Source organism: Palaemon carinicauda, chromosome 10 (assembly GCF_036898095.1).
Source record: "Palaemon carinicauda isolate YSFRI2023 chromosome 10, ASM3689809v2, whole genome shotgun sequence".
Taxonomy (NCBI): domain Eukaryota; kingdom Metazoa; phylum Arthropoda; class Malacostraca; order Decapoda; family Palaemonidae; genus Palaemon; species Palaemon carinicauda.
Window position 1 is genome coordinate 131,962,262 of NC_090734.1, and position 22,460 is coordinate 131,984,721.

The 22,460-nt window shown below is 44.2% G+C and overlaps 1 protein-coding gene across 1 annotated transcript in view; it reads left to right on the top strand.

The window, feature by feature from the left end:
• The window catches only part of LOC137648264 (uncharacterized), a 63,207-nt gene extending 45,315 nt beyond the window's left edge, over window positions 1–17,892 (top strand). The window contains exon 4 of the mRNA XM_068381190.1: window positions 16,773–17,892. Coding sequence (XP_068237291.1) covers window positions 16,773–16,919 — 147 coding nt within the window. The 3' untranslated portion in view covers window positions 16,920–17,892. The remainder of the gene's footprint in view (window positions 1–16,772) is intronic.
• Window positions 17,893–22,460: the final 4,568 nt, after the last annotated feature.

Consider the following 22,460-nt stretch of genomic DNA (forward strand, 5'->3'; position numbering starts at 1 on the left):
GTATCGCTAGTGACAGCTTTGCTGTTAAACGAGATGCGGAGCATAAATCTCGATGTAACTTTGATCGCTTTGAACGTCAGCCACCGCAGTCACAGCGTGACGTTGAGCTGCAGACACCGCAGACACGACGTGACGTTGAGCGGTAGACACCGTAGACATGACGTGACGTCGAGGGTCAGTCATCGTAGTCACGATATAGCATCGAACAGCAGTCACTGCTGTTACTACGGGACGTTTGAACGTCAGTTTCTTCTGTCACGACTTGTAGTAGAATAACATTCTCTGCAGTCACAACGTGACATCGACCCTCCAACTTTAACTTCTGTTCATATACAAGTTGATGTAGCCTGTCAGGCTTTTCCTTCATGTCATTCTGAATATAAATCTCCTTCTCGCAAGACTTTAGATTTATCAGATGATGTGCCTTCTGAAGAAGTTGATGACCCCCTTTCAACTAATGTACTTATGGGGAGTCATTCAGAAGAGAAGTATCCTAGGGTGGTCCAATAATCCCTTGTTTTATAATTATGAATTTCTTTAGTGAAATTTTGTCCTACTCGTTTTGTAACGGCTGCTCCGCCGTCTGAGTTTACTCTTGGCATGACTTTCTTCGACTCCTACATTTACGAAGTCAGTTCTCTCTTGTTCTTCCAAGAGAGCCATGCTCTTATTGGGAGACTGGTTGGAATCCAGGAGAAGTTTAGGAAAGTCTGCTTTTGCTTTACCTCCTTCTTAATTAGCTTCTCGCTCGAGCGTCTGGTGTGACACAGGAGAAGTTCTCGGTTGGGGAGTACCTGCCTCTACCCAGGGAGACTTCTTAAGCCTAGTGGACTCTCCTCGTCGTCTAGCCATGAGACGCTCCAAGATTTTATGGTCTGCTTCAGAGCTAGACCATCTCCTGTTAGGAGTTTTTTCGAGTGTTTGAAGTATTTATTTGTTGGATTGGTCCCTGGGAGCCTTAAGTAAGAAGGTCTCTCCAGCTGTCAATGTATTGCTGTACAATTATGTCATGCATGAACAAGGCTATCAGAGATGGCTCCCATGATCTGGCAGCCACGTTCACTGCAGGAGTACTTAAGATGTAAGTGCGCTCAATGTGTTCATTGTCAAGACAAAGTTCACGATGAAGACTACCAAATCTGTCTTGGCAGCAGTAAGGGAAGGCGACTGGATGGTCTCTCTCGACCTTCAGGATGCATACTTCCACATCCCGATTCATCCAAACTTTCAACAACATCTGAGGTTTGTGGACGGGAAAGTAGTGTACCAATTTCGAGCACTGTGCTTCGGCCTCATTCCTGCTCCTCTTGTTTTTACAAGGCTCTTGCAAAATGTAGCAAGCTTTCTACATTTTTTGAGGATTCAGAGCCTCCCTTTATTTTGACGACTGGCTAATCAGGGCGTCGTCATTAAATCGCTGTCTGGAGAGCCTCTAATGGTCATTAGACCTAACCAAGGAGCTAGGTCTCATAGTGAACGTAGAGAAGTCGTAACTTACAGTACTCCATCCCAGACTATTCTTTATTTGGGAATGGAGATACAGTGTCAAATTTTTCGGGCCTTTTCGTCTCCCACAAGAATGGAACAAGCTCTGTTAAAAGTCCGTCACTTGCAAGAGAAAAACAGTTGCTCTGTAAGAGTTTGAACGAGCCTCGTGGGAACTCTTTCATCGCTGGAGTAGTTTATCCCTCTGGGGAGACTCAACCTTTGCCCTCTCTAATTTCACCTAAACCATTGGAACAAGGAGAAGGGCTTAGAGAGTATCTCTTTCCCAATCTCCAACTCAGTCTAGACATGTCTGACTTGGTGGGACAGCAACATCAGACTTCGAGAAGGTCTTTCTTCTGCGATCAAGAACCCAAACCATGTGTTGTATTCAGATGCATCGGATTTGGGTTAGGGAGCTCCACTGGACAGTCTGGAATGCTCGGGTCTTTGGTCCACGGATCAGAAGGAACTCCATTTAAGGCAAGTAACATCTCTCTTTTGACGAGATTTGTGCAAGGAGAAATGAATGTCTTGGCGGACTGCCTCAGCAGAAGAGGACAAGTCATCTCCATGGAGTGGACGTTGCACAAGACTGTGTGCGAGAAGCTATGGATGACTTGGGGTCAACCCACCATAGATCTTTTTGCGACTTCACTGACAAAGAGGCTCTTGACTTACTGCTTTCCAGTTCCAGATCCAGAGGCAGCCCACATTGACGCTTTCCTGCTGGACTGGTCTCACCTGAACGTTTATGCCTCTCCACCTTTCAAGATCCTAAACAAGGTGCTGCAGAAGTTCACCTCTCACGAAGGGACCAGGTTGACGTTGGTTGCTCCCCTCTGGCCCGCGAGAGAGTGGTTCACAGAGGTACTTCTATGGCTGGTAGACGTTCCAAGAAGTCTGCCGTTGCGGATGGATCTCTTGCGACAGCCTCACGTAAAGAGATTTCATCAAAGCCTCCCCGCGCTTCGTCTAACTGCCTTCAGACTATCGAAAGACTCTCTTGAGCTCGAGGGTTTTCGAAGGAGGCAGCTAGAGCGATCGCGAGGGCTAGAAGATCCTCTACCATCAGGATCTATCAGTCGAAATGGGAGGTATTTAGAGACTGGTGCAAGTCCTCCTCTATTTCCTCTTCCAGTGCCACTGTAGCGCAGATTGCGGATTTTCTGCTTTATCTGAGAAACGGTCGCTCCCTCTCTGCATCCACCATTAAAGGCTACAGAAGCATGTTAGCTTCTGTTTTCAGGCATAAGGGTTTGGATCTTTCTAATAACAAAGATCTCCAAGACCTGCTTAAGTCTTTCGAGACTTCCAAGGAGCGTCATATTTCGACTCCTGCTTGGAACTTGGACGTGGTCCTACAGTTCCTTATGTCAGACAGGTTTGAACCATTAAATTCAGCCTCCCTGAAGGATCTTACCCTCAAGACACTTTTTTTGGTGAGCTTGGCTTCGGCTAAAAGGGTTAGTGAGATACATGCTTTTAGCAAGAACATCGGCTTCTCCGCTAATAAAGCAGTATGTGCTCTTCAACTTGGTTTTTTGGCCAAGAATGAACTTCCGTCTCGTCCTTGGCCTAAATCATTTGAAATCCCCAGTCTTTCTGAGATTGTGGGGAATGAAGTTGAAAGAGTGCTGTGCCCCGTTAGAGCTCTTAAATTTTATTTATCCAGAGCTAAACCGCTACGAGGTTGTTCAGAGGCTTTATGGTGCTCCGTTAAAAAGCCCTCTTTGCCCATGTCTAAGAATGCGTTGTCTTATTTTATTAGACTTTTGATTCGGGAGGCACACACTCATTTAAGTGAGAAGGATCGTAATTTACTTAAAGTTAAGGCTCATGAAGTTAGAGTGATAGCAACTTCAGTAGCGTTTAAGCAAAATAGATCCATTAAAAGTATTATGGACGCGACCTTTTGGAGAAGCAAGTCGGTATTCGCTTCATATTACTTGAAAGATGTCCAGACTCTTTGTGAGGACTGCTACACACTGGGACCATTCGTAGCAGCGAGTGCAGTAGTGGGTGAAGGCTCTACCACTACATTCCCTAAATCCCAATATCCTTTTAATTTACTCTTGAAATTTTTAATCTTGTTTTGGGTTGTACGGGAGACTAAGAAGTCTTTCGCAATCTTTTTGATTTGGCGGGTGGTCAAAATATTGTTTCTTGAGAGTGCCCAGATTAAGGGTATTGATGAGGTCCTGTTATAGGGGTGTTCGCCCTGGATATAGCAGCTCCTGGGAGTCTTTCAGCATCCTAAGAGGATCGCTGGGCTTCGTGAGGATAGCGGACTAATGAGGCAGAGTAATCATCAGAGTCAGCTTCCTTACCAGGTACCTATACTTAAGTTTGTTTTTTGAATAGTTGTTAAAAACTCTTGAGCATATACGCCTTTATTGTTTTAATACTGGTCTCTACCCACCACCATGGGTGTGAATCAGCTATTTATATATTCACCGGCTAAGTTTAATATTTAAAAATGATATTTTCATTATAAAATAAATTTTTGAATATACTTACCCTGTGAATATACAGTATAATATTAAAGGCCTTCCCTTCCTCCCCGATAGAGACCCTACGGACTGAGAAGAACTGGTTTGGTTGAGAAGTATATGCGGTATCTGGCCGATAGTCGGCGCTGGTGGGCACACCCGGCAGCCTTCATGGCGATCGCTCGCGAGTTTTTGGAATCTGTCGACCGTCGGAGACGTCAGCTATTTATATATTCACCGGGTAAGTATATTCAAAAATTTATTTTATAATGAAAATATCATGTTGTTAGAATATTCCCTCCTAAGTACATGGTCTCCTCGGCTCATGGGGGAAGGGTTGGAGGGTGACCCAGACCTTGAGTCCGGAAGGTCTCACCTCCCACTCCAGAACCTTCGTTCACAAGTAAACTTACAGTTCTGGAGAGGGAGGTCTCAACCTTCCAGACTCATCAGTGGTAGCTAGGCAGATGCTTCAGGGGGCTTGAAGATGAAGTCCAGCGACCACAGCATCGAAAGCTCCCTGTAAGCCGAGGAGAGCATAGTAAGAGCTGAAGACAGAGTCGCTTCTCCAATTCATTCTGGACATGATTTCTTGTATAGATACTCCATTGTATAGCAGTCTTGATGAAGCTTGACCCCTTATAGAGTGGAAATTCGTTGACTGTTTAGTTGCATTTGGGTCGGCTCTGAAAATGCACTCCCTAAAAAGTTGTCTCATTTTTTGTAAAGACATTATCTTGAAGTGTTCATCTAGCCATATGTGGTCTTTCCTGTCTATGTTTCTTTCCATACAGGCTTTGTTTGTGTATTCCAAATAGAAGTTCAATTGTCTGACTGGACATATTTTTGGTCTGTTAGGAAGCTTCCTAAAGCTGATCTCTATTGGCGTGTAGTTGTTCTTTTGGTTTTTGGCCATGAAGGAAGGGTGGTTCCGTAAGACAATGTGTTCTGGGGTGAAGGTGCTCCTGGAAATGCAGAGATTGTTAAATTGATTTGCTCTTAAAGGGCAAGCTAAGGCTACTAGGAACAAGGTTTTCTGTGTCAGTAGTAAGGTAGAGTTATCTCTCGGGGTGTTGAGAAACGAGATTACTTTGTCTAGATCCCAGCCAGGGAACTGGTGAGAATTTCTAGGCTTCCTTCTATTAACTCCCGATATCATTGCTTTGACATATTTGTCTTCTGCAAGACAGTAACCTGGGAAATAACCTGACAAGATAGGACCTAAAGCTGCTCTGTAGCTCTTCAGGGTATTGTAAGACAGTCCCTTGTCTATAAGGTGATTGAAAAATAAAATAATTGCTAGCAGGGGGAATTTGGTGTCTCTTCCATACTCCTTGTGAATGAAACTTTTTAAAAATGTTATATAGGTTTTCATACTTGTGCAAGGAGCTGTCCCTCAAGCTGACAGCAATTTTGGAGCAAACCTCAGGAGGAAAGACATTAGGGAGCTGATCCTTTAAATTTTGAAGGCGATCAAAGTTGATTGGAGCTTTGCTGAGGGTGAGATACAATCCTTGAGAACTATCTAGTAGTCTTCGATCTTCACAGTATATCGTTTGTGCTGCTTCGCGACTGACCTCACTAATGGAATCCATGGTTCCGTCCCCTGCGATATGGTGCAGAAAAGCATGTTATTATTGCATTCTTTATAGATTTTAAAAGCTACTTTGTGTAGTAAGAATCCTGGTGGAAAGGCATAGAGAGGTTTTGATCCCTTCCAGCTAATCGTAAGTGCATTATTGCTGATGGCTTTTTGGTTTGGAAGAGATGAACAAAACTTTTTGCACTTAGTATTGAAGCCATTTGAGAACAGATCTATTTCCGGGGTGAAATTGAAGTCAGAGCAGATTAAGGAGAATAGACTGTCACTGAGGGAAGTTTCTGTGTGAATGGAACCCAGGTCCCTGGAAAGTGAGTCTGCGATGGTGTTACTTACTCCCCTGATCCATCTGGAATTTATCTGTATGTTGTGCTCCTGCATGGTACTAAGTATTTTCCTGACCAGTTCATGAGCTAACTTGTTTCTGATACTACCCTGTTTCCTTAGCTAACAATTAGTAACCTTTGAATCAACATGTATTAAGATTACCTTGTTGTATAACCTTGTGGTGAAGTGTTCCAAAGAATAGAAGCAAGCTAATAACTCTCTTACATTGATGTGAAGGGAGGATTCTTCATTTGTCCAAGTTCTATTTATTGAGAGCATGTTACCCGCTATTACTAATGCACCTCCCCAACCCTGGTTGGAAGCGTCAGTGAAAAGTTCTGCATCTATCTGTGGTTTTGGAATGTTAACCCCTATGTACATTTGTCTCTGTTCCCATGGCTTTAGGTATTTTTTGAAAGTGTGGGGAATGATTTTGTACCCTGAATTAAAATAACTGTGGTATCTGTGGAGATATTTAAGATGGAATCTTCCCAAGCTTGTATAGGATGCACTGAAATTTAAAGCTCCGATTAACATTTGATAGGAATGAAGGTCAGATTTAACAGAGTTGGAGAAAGCTTTGGCCAATTCGACACACTTCTCTATGTTTTTCCCACTGGGATTCATAGTTTTCTTAATCATATTGTAATGCACTCCTAAAAATTCAATTCTTTGAGTCGGTTCAATTGTAGATTTTTTAAGTGAGATATTCCATCCTAAGTCTGACAAGATATTAATGACTAGCTGAATGTGATTTTTACATTTTGAATAATCTTTTGCTAATATAAGAATGTCATCAAGATAATTGAATATTAAGATGTTATATGAGGTTCTAATATACTTGATCACCGTGTACATTATCTTTGAAAAAATATAAGGTGCTGTCTTTAGTCCGAAGGGTATCACAGTCCATTTGAACTTCCTTTTACCTAGTTTGAAAGTTAGAAATTTCTGGCTACTTGCATGTAATGGAATGTGCCAATAAGCATCTTTTAAATCTAGTTTGCAGGCCCAAGAGTTTAGATGTAGATAGGGAAATATAGTATTGGCCTTCAGCATGGTAAAAGAAGGTTTTTCAATATTTAACTTAAGCATCTTTTAAATCTAGTTTGCAGGCCCAAGAGTTTAGATGTAGATAGGGAAATATAGTATTGGCCTTCAGCATGGTAAAAGAAGGTTTTTCAATATTTAACTTAGCCGGTGATTATATAAGCTGCAACTCTGTTGCTCGACAGAAAACTCTACGTTAAAAATCCGCCAGCGATCGCTATGCAGGTAGGGGTGTACTTCAACAGCGCCATCTGTCGTGCAGGTACTCAGTACTCAATGTAAACAAAGAACTCAATTTTCTCTCTGTCGGGCTACCGGCAAGACCTACTAATTCGCTGTTGCTAACTGGATTTGTTTTCACAACTATTGGTGAAGTACACTATTCTAGTTTTGAGCTTTCGCTATGCAGGTGTTTTATCTTCATCTCAAAACTTGAACTCGTTTTGGATAGATTTAATTATGGTGACAAAGAGAGTATGGACTTTCTTTCACTTTTAAATGGCCGACCCTTCCCTTAGACGGAAGTGTGTTTAGGCTTTTAGTAATTATCTTATCACGTTATAGATTTTCCTCTATATATTTTATATCTCTCCGCCTTTATTAGGCCTCTTCGATTAACTTTCCATTTTTTATAAACATATAAAATAAATTTTAATGCTTTGTTTATATAGACCTTTCCTGAGAGTAGGCGGTCCTAACTTGGAAACCGAAGTTAATCAACATTGAGCCCTTTATATAGTCTTTAGCTTTTAAAGGATTTAAAACTTTTCAAATGTAATATTTTATGAAAGAATTTCTTTGATAGTCTTCGTACTGTTTTCAAAGATGAACTAACGTTTAGTTTTTTATGCTACGCAGTTGTTGACGTTCAGGACGTTCAACATGCGCTCTATCGTTACGATAGAGAGAGAGTGTATCACGGTTTCACTTTGCAGTAAGAGTAAATCGATTCTGACGTTTTGTTCATTCATTCTTAGCTTTAATGTTTTAAATTCTAATTTAAAGGAACTTTTTATTTGAAAAACCTTTCAGTTTTTTCCTTTAGTCAAATAACATGTTTTTTTGATGATATATAATTGGGCTCTTCTCTTAGGTGCGAAATCAAGAGAGAAAGAGAGAGAGAGATAGAGACGGAGGGAGAGAGAGGAGAGAAAACGTTCCGTTCAAGCGGGTAACGTTGTTCTCGTGTTACTCTCGTCCCTAGTCTCTGTACGGGGAGGAAGGATAAAACGTTTTTAGGTTTTTATTCTCGTCCCCAGGCTATGTGCGGTGCGAGATTGAAAACGTAGTTATATGAACTAGTGTTTAGTCTCTTTCCCAGCCACTGATTTTTCTTTTTATCTTAAAATATGTTTTCTGTTTTTTGCTGGTATTATGAGCTTGCATTATACGACTAATTTTGCAATTACTACCTTTTAATGAAGGGTAGAATTGCGTGTTTCAGGTAGAAATAAGTGCAAAACAGAAAAGCGAAGTGATAAAGTGATATGCGCAAAGTGTTACAGTGTTGCGTCCGGGCGCAAAGTGTTACAGTGTTGCGTCCGAGGGTTCGTGTGTTCGTGCCTGTCGTTCACCTAGTCCGGGACCTCTTGCAAGCTCCCAAGCCCAGGGGAGAAGTAATGTCAAAAGACTTATGGGTTCGAGAGGCCTTGACCAACGAACAGACGTTTTCCCTCTATGGTATCGGGTGTTTCTTACCAAGATCTCCCCTACCATAAGACGAGAGAGACGTTGTTTCTCCTCGCCATCCGTAGGCTTTTCGCATAAGAAACCTGTCACAAGGTTTCGAAGCCCTTAAGCGAAAGTCAGTCCTTTCAGGACAGGTCCAGCGTCCTGGTTACAGCCATTAGGACAGCTCTGACCCTATGCAGTCATCGGATAACTGCTCGCCGCCTAACAAAAGCGTAACACAGACTCCGGAAGTTTTTTTTTTGTAGGCAAAGTGTTGCGGTCACAGACGTTACCCTCGTCTATTACCACAACCATTTCCGTTGATCCTTAAGGGGGTTGTATGGCAAAACATGCAGTATATGCTTGCCTCCCTTATGGAAGACTATTCTGCCGATTAGTCCGTTGAGTCTAGCCGTTTATCTCATCGATATCCTGGCTTTCAGCCAACCTAACGTTCCTTTGTGCTTACTGTTGACGTTGGCGTAGCTTAGTCACGTCAGTCAGGTTGTTTAGAACCACACTCGATGCGGTCTCGTGTGGTTTTTCAGCCGCATTTGGACGTTAAGCCACTGGCTGATGCTCCTGTTGACGTTCACTAACAATCGGAGTTGACTTGTTTTGACGCTGTGCGTCAACCTCCGCATTCTAGAGTTGTTTTGACTGCTCAGTCTAGGCAGTCAAAGCAGTCTCGAGTGGACGCTGTACGTCCTCACGCACCTGTTGTGGTTGACAGTTCAGTTGTTGACAGTTCACAGACTGTCAAGCAGTTACATGACGTTGCGTTCTGGTCCACTACTAATGCACCAGTGAGAGACTCAGCTTTTATCGGACAAGGTTCGTGTAGATGAGGAAGTTGCTGTTCTCCCTCCTACTGATATTCCCTTGAGGACTCTGTCAGATGGAGAGGAGCCTTAAGCTGCTTAGCCTCCTATGGACTTTAATTAAATCATGATGATTTTTTTAAGGATCTTCGTCCGGATCTTGTAACTGCTGCTCCTCGTTCGCCTAAACGTCAGAGCTTACACTAGGCCTAGCTACTTCGAAGCCGTTGTTTTTAAGCTAGTGCTCTCTCGCTCTCCTAGAGAGCGTTACGTTGGCTAGGCGACTGGTTTTTCACCAGGAGGAGTTTGGGGGGATACAGCCTTTGCTTTCCCTTCTTTTAAACTGGTTTATAGAGCGAGAGTCTGATATGACACGAGAGAAGTTCTCGGCTTGGGAGTTCATGCCTCTGCCCAGATAGACTTCTCAATTCTGGTAGACTCTCCCTGGCGCCTAGCCAGGAGACACTCCAAGTTGTTTACAGGTCAACTTCTCAGCTGTTGTCGAGCCTTTGAAGTTTTGCTGTACTATTATGTCACGCATAACAAGGCTTTCAGGGATGGTAAGCGGTACCGCCTCAGTCGCTAACCCCGTCTGTTGCCACACCTGCTCCCGTAGACCCTAAATGGGCTTTGCTGCAAGACATGCAGTCCAAGCTTGCGTCCTTGATAGAGGACTTAAATGCGGAGAAGAACCTTCTGGCCAACAACCTTCCAACCGGTCGGTTGTGCGCCCTGTTGACGCTGAGGTAACCTACTCGCGTCTGCCAGTTGAGGTGGTTCCTCCACCGATGCGACCCAGTGTGGGTTGCCAGCCGCACGTTGACGTTAAGCGACGCTCGGAGGTGGTTGTTGACGTTCAGGACGTTCAACAACCAGCAGAGGTGACTTGTTGTGACGCAGTGCGTCAACCTCAGCAACCCGGTAGGGTGTTGACTGCACAACCCAGACGGTCTAGACAGTTTCGGGTTGACGCTGTGCTTCCTCGCGCACCCATGGTTGTTGACAGTTCACAGACTGTGCAGCAGTTCCATGATATTGCGTCCGGCTCCGTCACGCATCCACCAGTGCGACCGGATTCAGCGAGTCAGACGTTGCCCACTCCGTTGCCGTTTCCTCATCAGTTTCGGATGAGGAACCCTCTGATGAGGACGTTGCTGAACAAGACGATCAGCCCCCAGCCCTGCTATCCATCCAGAAGATGCTGAAGAAGGAACGCTGCTCAGTCAGGCTGTGGATGAGTCTGGTAGGGACGCTGTCATCCGTGGATCAATTTGTGTCACTAGGAAGACTACACCTCCGTCCTCTTCTATACCATCTAGCTTTTCACTGGAAAAAGGACAAGACGCTAGAAGCGGTCTCGATCCCGGTTTCCGAAAAGATAAAGTCTTGTCTGACTTGGTGAAAGGACTATATCAACCTAAGAGAGGGTCTTCCCCTGACTGTTCAGACTCCCAACCACGTTCTCTTCTCGGACGCATCGGACGTAGGCTGGGGTGCGACATTAGACGGTCGGGAATGCTCGGGAATATGGAACTCGAGTCAAAGGACAATGCATTTCAACTGCAAGGAGCTACTGGCAGTACGTCTGGCCTGGAAAAGCTTCAGGTCTCTCCAAGGCAAAGTAGTGGAGGTGAACTCGGACAACACCACGGCTTTGGCGTACATCTCCAAGCAAGGAGGGACCTACTCTCTGACGTTGTACGAGATCGCAAGGGACCTCCTCACCTGGTCAAAAGGTCTAGACATATCACTAGTAACGAGGTTCATCCAAGGCAACTTGAATGTCATGGCAGATTGTCTCAGTCGGAAGGGACAAATAATTCCAACAGAATGGACCCTCCACAAGGATGTATGCAAGAGACTTTGGGCCACCTGGGGCCAGCCAACCATAGATCTCTTCGCAACCTCGATGACCAAGAGGCTCCCAATATTTTGCTCACCAATCCCGGACCCAGCAGCAGTTCATATAGATGCCTTTCTCCTAGATTGGTCACATCTAGATCTATATGCATTCCCTCCGTTCAAGATTGTCAACAAGGTACTGCAGAAGTTTGCCTCTCACGAAGGGACAAGGTTGACGCTAGTTGCTTCCCTCTGGCCCGCGAGAGAATGGTTCACCGAGGTACTTCGATGTCTAGTAGACGTTCCCAGAACACTTCCCCTAAGGGTGGACCTTCTACGTCAGCCACACGTAAAGAAGGTACACCAAGGCCTCCACGCTCTTCGTCTGACTGCCTTCAGACTATCGAAAGACTCTCGAGAGCTAGAGGCTTTTCGAAGGAGGCAGCCAGAGCGATTGCTAGAGCAAGGAGAACATCCACCCTTAGAGTCTACCAATCGAAGTGGGAAGTCTTCCGAAACGGGTGCAAGTCAGTATCCGTATCCTCGACCAGTACCTCTGTAACTCAAATAGCTGACTTCCTCTTATATCTGAGGAAAGAACGATCTCTTTCAGCTCCCACTATCAAGGGTTACAGAAGCATGTTGGCATCAGTCTTCCGTCACAGAGGCTTAGATCTTTCCAACAATAAAGATCTACAGGACCTCCTTAAGTCTTTTGAGACCACGAAGGAGCGTCGTTTGGTTACACCTGGTTGGAATTTAGACGTGGTACTAAGATTCCTTATGTCAGACAGGTTCGAACCGCTACAATCAGCCTCCCTGAAAGATCTCACCTTAAAGACTCTTTTCCTGGTATGCTTAGCCACAGCTAAAAGAGTCAGTGAGATTCATGCCTTCAGCAAGAACATCGGATTCTCATCCGTAACGGCTACATGTTCTACAACTTGGTTTTCTAGCCAAAAACGAGCTGCCTTCTCGGCCTTGGCCAATATCGTTCGATATTCCAAACTTATCGTATGGTTGGAAATGAACTAGAAAGAGTCTTATGCCCTGTAAGAGCTCTTAAGTTCTATTTAAAACGAACTAAACCTTTACGAGGCCCGTCTGAAGCTTTATGGTGTTCAGTTAAGAAACCATCTTTGCCTATGTCAAAGAATGCTTTATCCTATTTTATCAGACTGTTAATACGAGAAGCTCATTCCCATCTGAATGAGGAAGACCAAGCTTTGCTGAAGGTAAGGACACACGAAGTTAGAGCTGTCGCAACTTCCGTGGCCTTTAAAGAAAATAGATCTCTGCAAAGTATAATCGACGCAACCTATTGGAAAAGCAAGTCAGTGTTCGCGTCTTTTTATCTTAAGAATGTCCAGTCTCTTTACGAGAACTGCTACACTCTGGGACCATTCGTAGCAACGAGTGCAGTAGTGGGTGAGGGCTCAACCACTACAATTCCCTAATTCCATAACCTTTTTAATCTTTCTCTTGAAATGTTTTATTATTGTTTTTGGGTTGTCCGGAAGGCTAAGAAGCCTTTCGCATCCTACTTGATTTGGCGGGTGGTCAAAGTCATTTCTTGAGAAGCGCCTAGATTAGAGGTTTTGATGAGGTCCTGTTGTATGGGTTGCAACCCTTGATACTTCAGCTCCTAGGGGTCGCTCAGCATCCTAAGAGGATCGCGAGGCTCCGTAAGGAAGACGTACTTAAAAAGGCAGAGTAATTGTTCAAGTCGACTTCCTTACCAGGTACTTATTTATTTTAAGTTTGTTATTTTGATAACTGCTAAAATGAAATAAAAAATCCTCAGCTCATAATAATGTAAACATTTATTGCTGGTCTCTACCCACCCCCCTGGGTGTGAATCAGCTTATATAATCACCGGCTAAGTTAAATATTGAAAAATGTTATTTTTATAATAAAATAAATTTTTGAATATACTTACCCGGTGATTATATATTAAAGGACCCTCCCTTCCTCCCCAATAGAGACGCAGTGGACCGAGGAGAAAATTGAGTTCTTTGTTTACATTGAGTACTGAGTACCTGCACGACAGATGGCGCTGTTGAAGTACACCCCCTACCTGCATAGCGATCGCTGGCGGATTTTTAACGTAGAGTTTTCTGTCGAGCAACAGAGTTGCAGCTTATATAATCACCGGGTAAGTATATTCAAAAATTTATTTTATTATAAAAATAACATTTTTTAATCATGGTGTTGAGCACCTTCATGTCAAAGATTAGTCGTACTGTTCCATCTGGTTTTAATTTATAAAATATGTGGTTGGAGTAGTAAAAGGAAGTTCTGGGGATCTGCTCTATGACACCTAGTTTTAGCAGTCTGTCACATTCTCTTTCCAATATTTTACGCTTGTTAATTGAATAAAATCTATCTTTACCTGTTCTTTTTAATGACCTCTGGGCTTTTACTTTATTATTAAATGGAATTCTCACCCCTTCATTGATAATTTTACAAGCAAAAGAGGCATTAGGAAGCTTTCTCCAACTATCAATATTCTTTAGTAATGACTTACCTATCCTATTCTCTGGGGGGCTCTGGGAGGAGTTATTCAATGGGTTTGAGGCCAAAGGCAAGGTCTCTTTACTTCTATCCTGATTTATAGCATTTGGCCCAATGTCATGATGGTTTGGTGCAGAGCAAAGCTCGTTATTATCTGGTGCTGAGCAAAGCTCATTAACAACTGGTGCTGAGCAAAGCTCGTTATTAACTGGTGCTGAGCAAAGCTCATTAACTGGTGCTGAGCAAAGCTCATTATTAACTGGTGCAGAGTAAACATCGTTATCAACTGGTGCATAAAATACTGGTGCTGAAAAAATCTCTCTTTGAACTGGTGCGGAGCATGGCTCAATTTCTAGGGTCTTTCTTTTCTCTGGCTCCTGAACTATTAGCTTGTCCATTTTGTGACCTCCCCCCCCCCTGTACCCACCTCGCCTATTACCTCTTCTAAGCGGCTGAGACTTGAATCTAAAGTTAGGGTTACCTTTGAGGAAACTGAACCTTCTTCCCTGAAATCTGCCCCCAAAGTTGAATTTCCTACCCCTGAAGTTTGCTGCCCCTCCTCTGCGGAGGGGACCCTTGTGAAAGCAGGCAGCAATGGCTGAATTTTGGTCTTCAGTTATATTCCAAACTTCTTTAATGTCTGCTTTGATTATAAGATCTCTTATCTCTTCCTTGAGGTATCTAGGAAGTGCTCTGCTTCTGAAATTTCTTATCAAATTTTGTATGAGGTCTATGCTCCTTCTTAGGGGACCAATAATAATCTTGGACAAAAATTCAATGTCATTTACTTTGGAGGGGTATACAATGTGTGCCAGTGCTGCATGCCCTTGAAAGGCAGAAATACTCATTTTAATATTTTCTATGTCATAAAAAAACTTTCTCTTGTAGCTGTCATCAAATACCTTACCTTCAGGCCAGAAACTCAACTTTGGAGTATTAATTAATTTAAAAAAGTCTGAGAACTCCTTATTTTGACTACTAACAAAGAATTTATCACGGTTATCACTATGGCCTTCACTGAAAGTTAATGCTACTAGTGAATTATTCAATTGAATTTTCCCTTCTCTATGAAGAGATGTTCAGCTTTAAAATTGGTGGAAATATATGAAGGAATGGGTTTATGGAAGGTAAGAAGGTTGAAATCCTCGTAATCACTTTCATCTCCATTATTATAAAAGGAAAAGAGGTCTAAATTTGCACTTTCAGGTAATTCAGGTGATCGTCTTGAGCGCTTAGTAGGAGGGGGAGCCTCATTCTTCTTAACAGGTGAACCACTTCTGCAGAGATGAATGTTTTAATATCAGTGAATTATTTACCATAGATTAATTTAAATGTTTGTTCAACAGGTATAGTAAATATGGACAGCAGCGGACCTAGAAGGCTGAAGTCAGGCAATGGGGTTCACGACTCAAATAGCCCTCTTAGGTTAATTCAGTGCCATATTCAAGTGAATGATAAGTTTATATCTGTTATTATTAATAATCTAGACCTGCCTCATATGTAACCCTTATCAGATCGCCCCCCAGGGCCTAGGCTAGTGTCGATAGGTTTAAAGCGAGAAATGTAAACTCGAACTTACCTGTGGTCTAGCCTACTGCCTATTAAGCTGCGTGCTTTTGATGTGTCAGGCAAGCAATTTGTTTTGTATACCTAGTTATAATTTTGTTATATATATAAATTGGAGTATTTAGTTTGTTTACTCCAATTATTCGTGTTGTAATCATGCACATGCTTTGCTTAAGCTACTTACGCTATGTTCGGAAATGCCTGCTCTAAGCATTCAAATCATAACAAACTTACGTATGGGGGCCGCCATTTGCATTTGTGACATCATGAGTCTAAATCAGCTGCTTTCCATATGACGTTTTCGTTGTAAACAGAATTTAAAACCTTACCTTTTCAGAATAATTTGCATGAGAGTTTGATTCTGTTGGAGTAACATATTTACAATACCAGAATTAGAAGGCATATCACTTCCTGCAGTCGATTGTGTTCGTTTTTCGTTACTGATTACGTTCTCCTCTTCGCTGGAGTCTTCGCTAAGCCGATGCACCTCCACGGAGGTAAGAATTTGCCTAGCCATAATCAAGCCGTGGGCTGAGATATTACTCTGGTTGCTGAGTGCAGAATAATGAAAACCAGCAAATATATGTTGGGAGCAGCGGGAGGGAAAAGAGGAGAACGTTCTGTGCCGAAGTCAACTTCAGAAATGTGACTTCCATTGCCGAGTCAACCCGCTCGTCCCTGGTAACTCCGCCCAAGGGGGCGTGGTTTAGGGCTCGCGCCGCCGCTTGGGGGGGTTCCGGGGGGGGGTGTATAAGCTACCACTGGTAAGTCCGGAAGGTTGAGACCTCACTCTCCAGAACGCCCTCTTCCAGATCCCACAGTGGTTCAGCGCATGACCAAGGCCCAGTGCGATATCAGGCTTCAGTTCACAAGCAGTCTCCTCGTCATCGTGTTCCCACACGCGAACCAGTTGCAGCTCGTCACAGGATTCCAGCGCGCCAACCACTTCCAGCTCGTCAAAGGGTTCCAACATGCGACTAGATTCCAGCTCGCGGCCGCGCGCCAGCGTGCGACTCCTTGCTTACTTGACGCAACATGCCACGTGAGTCACTTTGTTCTCGCTCCCGGCTTCCTGAGCGTGATCACCCTCCTGCACATGGTTGCCTACCTACTCATGACCAGGATGCCTCCTCTTCTCGGAGTTCTACCTCAGCTCGAGACCCAGTTCCTGCTCACAAGTCTACTGTACATTCCCTAATAAAGAACTCAAGTTTTATATCGTTGAGAAAAATACAAATTACTTCAAATTTGTCATTTTTGGTGGTGATATTTTCTTCTTTATCATTAAGAATAGCTAAGTTTGATGAAAGATGTCTTAGGTAGAGCAGTTGTAAGTGGAATACTGAATGCTGAACTTAAGAAATCTTCAAAACATAGATCACCAGACACATCTCTCTTTTCCAGGCCGAACGGAAAGCTATTGCGGAAAGGATCAGAGCAGAACATCGAAGTGACCAGGAAAGCAAAAGAATAACAAAGCCGTCAGTTGCCGTCCCAAGGGGCAAGGGAGAGGTGGCAAAAATGAGTGATAGGCTGCCTCAAGGTGGATGAGGTTAATGATTGCTATGTTTGTCTTAAACTAGCTTCAGTCATTATGCAAATAGTGTATTGTATGTTTTTTTCAGCATACCGTACAATTTATGCAATATTTTAATTAGGAATAAAGTGTCTCTGACTGAAGCTTGTAATAGATATATATAGCAGTTATAACTTTTAAAGTACTATAGAAATCAGTAATAAGTGTGAGAGAAGAGTTTGTGTACAACAATGTATGTTTTTATTTATTTTACTTTTTCTTGTCATTAAAAAGTATCATAAAGTATTCCTTAAGTGTAATGCAGTTTAGAATGGGATTACTTTGTGAAAAGACAAAACAATCTTTAGTTAACACATTAATTTGTTGGATCAGTAAATTTATCTCTCTTTACATACTTTTTATTAAAGTAAAAGATATAAAGCATACATTTTTTTTTCTTTGAATATATCGGTCATTGTCTGTGCAAAATGCTTTTCTTAGTTGTCATATTTCAAGCATATTTCACAGAAACAATGAAATTAAAGATTTTTTTTTTTGAGCTGGAGTCCTGTTATATATGAAGCTTTTACTATCAAGTCCTATTAGGTCAAGGTAAAAGTGGAAGTTCAAGGTAGGAATTCAGTTCAAATGAAGTTTGTATTTGTTATGGCGTTTTCTTGCACTTTGTGATTATTTTGGAAATAAACGTGATTGTTTAATTTGGAATGAAAATTGTTCAATAAATTAAGTTAAGGGTGTTTTGTATTCATATTTTAATTGATTTTTATCTGTATTTAATTCTGGATTCTATGAATAATTCAGAAGTACAGATATAAGAATAGTCAACTATTTGGAAGCAAATTCTTGCTGTAGCATACTTTACTACTTAAATGATTAGGCTAAATTCAAAGTAGATTATATATCATCTCAAAATTATATATTTTTTATTAGATATGCATTTCCTCTTAATTTTGAATTTACCAGCCTTGTTGTTATTAACATACTGCTATTTTTGGGCTCAAGCCATGGCGTCCTGATGGAAGGTTCCTGTTTGGTAGCTTCCTTGGGTATAAGACTACTAAGATATTCCCAGAGAATTTAACCACAGGTTATCACAGAATTCTAACTTCTGGAGCGAGTATCTCAAAGGTTTCCCTTTAAGACATCGTAATACAACAGGGGACACGCATGTCTGGTCGTGCCACATAGCTATCTCCACCCCGAACAGAGTTAACGCTTCGGTGTGTAAGGGCTGAGAATAGCTGGGAGCCGTTCCACAGCTAATCTCACTCGTGGCTACTACTGATACTCGAGACGTAAACAAACGGACGCCATTGCTCTAATGACGTCACGAGCGTCTCCATCCTTTGTTTAGTAGCTGCCCTACTGAGACGGATTTTCCCTTGTGTGAACTTTATCGTTTTGCATCTTCGCTATGTCGTTACCTTCAGCCTCGCCTTCTTCTGGAAAGTTGAGTACAAGGTTCCAGTATTGTTTAATTAAGCTCTGGCCGTAAAGTAAATATTATTTTGCGAAATAATTGATGTTTTGTGGCAGAGCTGTGCCTCTACCGGACCCGCCATTTTATGGCGTCGTTGTTGTTTTGCATGTCTTATTTAGTTAGCCACAACAACGCTTCCGGCCTTATATACTAATTGAATACATTAGTTTATTTAGTCTTCATAGCTAGGAACTTTTATTTCGTGTTTAGACGCTTTTTATCGGTCATCGATTGACCTCATACCAGTCGGCTACTATAGCCCCCAGGCCAGGAGCCTATATACAAGTGTTCATGCATGAATTATCAGTGATCCTAGACTAAGTTATGAAGATAGTGGCATTATTATTATACAATACTTTTGACTAGTGATGCAAATGTTTTCGCCTTCAGGGACCATATAGGGGATAGGCTAGTCAGTGATTCTTACTAGCCTAACCTAACCTTAGGACCCCTATATGCTTCCTTCATCCCCTGCCTTGGCATTCCCTCTAATTAGCCTTGATCCCTTTTCTGAGTAAAGGGATTCATTGTCTAATAGAGTATTATATCGCCTCTCAGTCCTCCCTAAAGGAATGAACCCCCTTTAGGATTGCGTCTGAGAGTGAGGTTAGGCTAGCCTACCTCTATGGCTAGGATAGTCTGCGACTTTCCTGCGATAGCGATACGTCTTCTTCCCTGCCTAGTTCAGGACTTTTAGCCCTGATCTAGGTCGGGTTAGGAAGGTTTCTCTGTTCCTTGCTGAAACTGTACTCTTGCACCGTTTTAGCCGATCAGCCTAATCTTAGGTTAGGGAGTGTCCTCCCTTCCCTTTGTGGCCGCTCTGGTACAGAAACCCTTCCTGGGAAGACCCCTCTCTTCTCCCTCCCCACCTATCTCTTGTATAGCCTAGCCTATGCTTAGGTTAGTTTATACTTATCTGTCCCCTGTCCTACAACTCCTCCTTAGGGTGGATGAGTAGGGCTACCCGAGCTTCCTTGTGCAGTCCGCTCTGGTACATATTCCTTCATAGTGTCCTATAAGGTTAGTTCCTAGTGTAACTCTGCATAAGGGAGTCTCCCCCCCCCCCCATCTTGGGTGTTCCCTAGTCCTCCCTTGGGCTACCTGCTCCCGGTCCCTAGTGACCCCTGCATATGGATGATAGAGCCTGTCTCTATCATGGGTACTCCCCCTCAGGGAGGGGGAGGGATGCCTGGAACCCTGAAGGTACTTCCTGCATCCTTCCCCCCTCCCCCTGTCTCTCTATCTATCTGGGTGCCGGTCTCTTGCCGCCTCTTATGCCGGCAATACCTGCCTCTTGGTGACTTCCCTACCCTTGCCGCCAGCCCCCCGTGTTCCGAGGGACTGCCGGCTGCCGCCGGCTACTACCGGCGGCTCTCCTACTCCTATCTAATCGTCCGCTTGCCGGTCGATCTCCGGAGTGCCGGCATATACTGCCGGCAACCCGATACTACCTGTACCATCCTTACCCCAGTCACCAATCCGGCATCCTCCGGCTGCCGGAGCCGCCGCTCCCTGCCGGCGTGCCGCCGTTGTGCCGGCGGCCGCCATCCTGGTATCTAACTGACTTTTGAAAATTGTCTGTTCTAATGCCAGAATCTATGCTGGAGCGGGCTCCGGCGTGCCGGCGGCTTGCCGGATACCCCGGAGGCGTCAAGAATACTTGCACCCCCTCTCTGTAGCTATCATAAGACTAAGATAGCCCTACCTAGCAAATAGATAAGCTGCTTTGCTTCTAAGATCAGTACCTAGTACTGCTCTATTAGTGATCATGCTGTCTCTTTGCATTCTTCTATTTCCAGCATGCTATGTGCATCTTAGCACGGCTGGTTGCCAGAAGCAGTTACCCTTAATGAGACCTTCTGGCTCTTATTTGGGAACCGAATGAATTCGATCCCAACCTTGTCCTTGGCTTTCCATGGAGTTCCAATATAATGGGAATCCTAGGAAACTGTATCCAATGATCTCGGTCATTTGGATTATCCCAGGACCAAGCCTTTGGTAACCGGCCGGGCGAGATGCATGGAGCGTGTTCTCCTTTACTGTTTCACTCTCTATGCATCACACCTTATAAGTTAAAATTAATGATTAATATTAACTTAATTTAAGAGCCATTCCTATGACTCCCCCATACTCATTTTCTCTTTCTTCCACAGGAGGAGCAGATGAAATGCGATTTCGCATACTGTGCCGTGAAACGCTCCCAGTTTTACGGACATACGGCGTGCAGGACTCACGCCCCTTGCTCAGACAAGAGAGGGGATTGGAAGTTCTGGAATCCACTGGATTGTACGGTCTGCCAGGCCTACCTAGTTGAGGCCTTCCATAACCCTCCCTCAGCGGAGGTTAGAGACGTGGCTCGTGAGAAACTGCGCAAGTGGGTGCGTGGTTTTCAGAGGAATGCCACTGGACCGTACCTGGCCACTGAAGAACTGAGGTCCCTGCTGTTCCCTAAGGCCTCCCCTGATTCAGTGGTTCCAAAGGAAGCAATCCCAACTGTCCAAATTACGGTGGAACCTGATGTGGTCATGGCTCAGTCCATGCACGAGTGTCGCCTAGATTCCGAAGAGGATGAACAGATCTCTGACGTCTCGGAAGACACGGAGAAGACGCTTATGGCTCAAGGAGCCGAAGAGGAAGAAGACAAGGTGGAATACACCGAGTCGGAGCTTGGAGCTCCTCCCCCATCCATCCCTCCGCCTACTCCTACACCGACGGATGTGTCCATTCCGTCTACCTCCTCGACCCCGGATCCCTCTTCGTCTACCCAAGAACTGATCCGGCTGATTAGAGCTGTCATGGACGACAGACTGAAGGAGAACCAGGAGTCCATCAGGTCAATGATTGGATCCAGAGAACCGAAGAAGATTTCGGTTAAGGATCTCCCAGCTTGCTCTCATGCCAACCCGTGGAGGTATGCAGAGCATATGGTTATTGCGACCGGCAGGATCTTCGTTAGTGACAAGATTGGCACGGTCCCGTTGGAAGATGTGGAATTCTTCCCAAGCTTCGAGGCCTACCCGGACTGTTACGTCCGGCTTCGTTCTGAACCTGCCTCGAAGGAGGAGACCGAACCTAAGGAAGAGATAGTGTTCGATCTCGCTAAGGCCCAGGCTATGTTAGCCTCCGCATTTAAGAGCAGGGGCTTTACCTGCTCTAAGCTTCCTGCCTTGAGCAAGAAGCATCCTACTTATGTCGCTCCCGACACTGCGGTTCTTCCATTTTTGGAAAAGGCCTTGGCTGCATGCCTTAAGGCGGCGGAAGAAGGGAAACCCTGCCCTGCACTGGAGGAGTGCAGACCCTTCTCCATCGTAACGCCCCCTGACACTAGACAATGGAAAGATGTCCAACATACTTTCGTTGTGGGTAGGCTTGATCCTGACGTTGCCGGACGTCAGTTTAATGAAGACCTCCCTAAGCTCAATGATCACCTCCTTCGCCGGGAACAAGACACGAAGGAGAGGCTTGCAGCGTCTCTTTCTCATCAAGTCCAACTTGAAGTTATGGCCTGTGACACAGCAGTACCAGATCACTACATGGTACTGGCCAAATCCCACTTACTGACGGTAATGAAGGACTTGTACCATTTCATAAAGGCTCGTAGAGCCTGTCGTGAATTCGTGTTTGTCGGTGCCACCGTGAAACACGAACCCCGGAGGCTGATTTCCTCCAACATCTGGGGAAAGCACCTGTTTCCTTCGGACCTTGTCAAGGAAATAACGGACAGAGCCGCCACGGAGAATAGGAACCTTCTCCACAAGTGGGGCATGTCCAGGAAAAGGAAAACCTCTCAGGACGATGGACCTCAGCCTAAGAGGAAACCTCAGAAACCGAAACCCCAGCAACGTCAACAAAGACGTCAGTTTCCGGGACCCGCTACCTCCCAAGTGGTTGCCCAACCACAACAGACCTTTCAATTGGTCCCCCAACCGGTGTTGTCACAGTCACCGGTCTTCACCCCTGCCTTCGAACAGCCAACCACTACCTTTCATGCCAGAGGTAGAGGCTCGTCTAGGGGTGCAAGCAGAGACGCCTCTCGTCGTCCCTCCAGAGGTAGAGGAGGTAAGGGAGCTAGCGG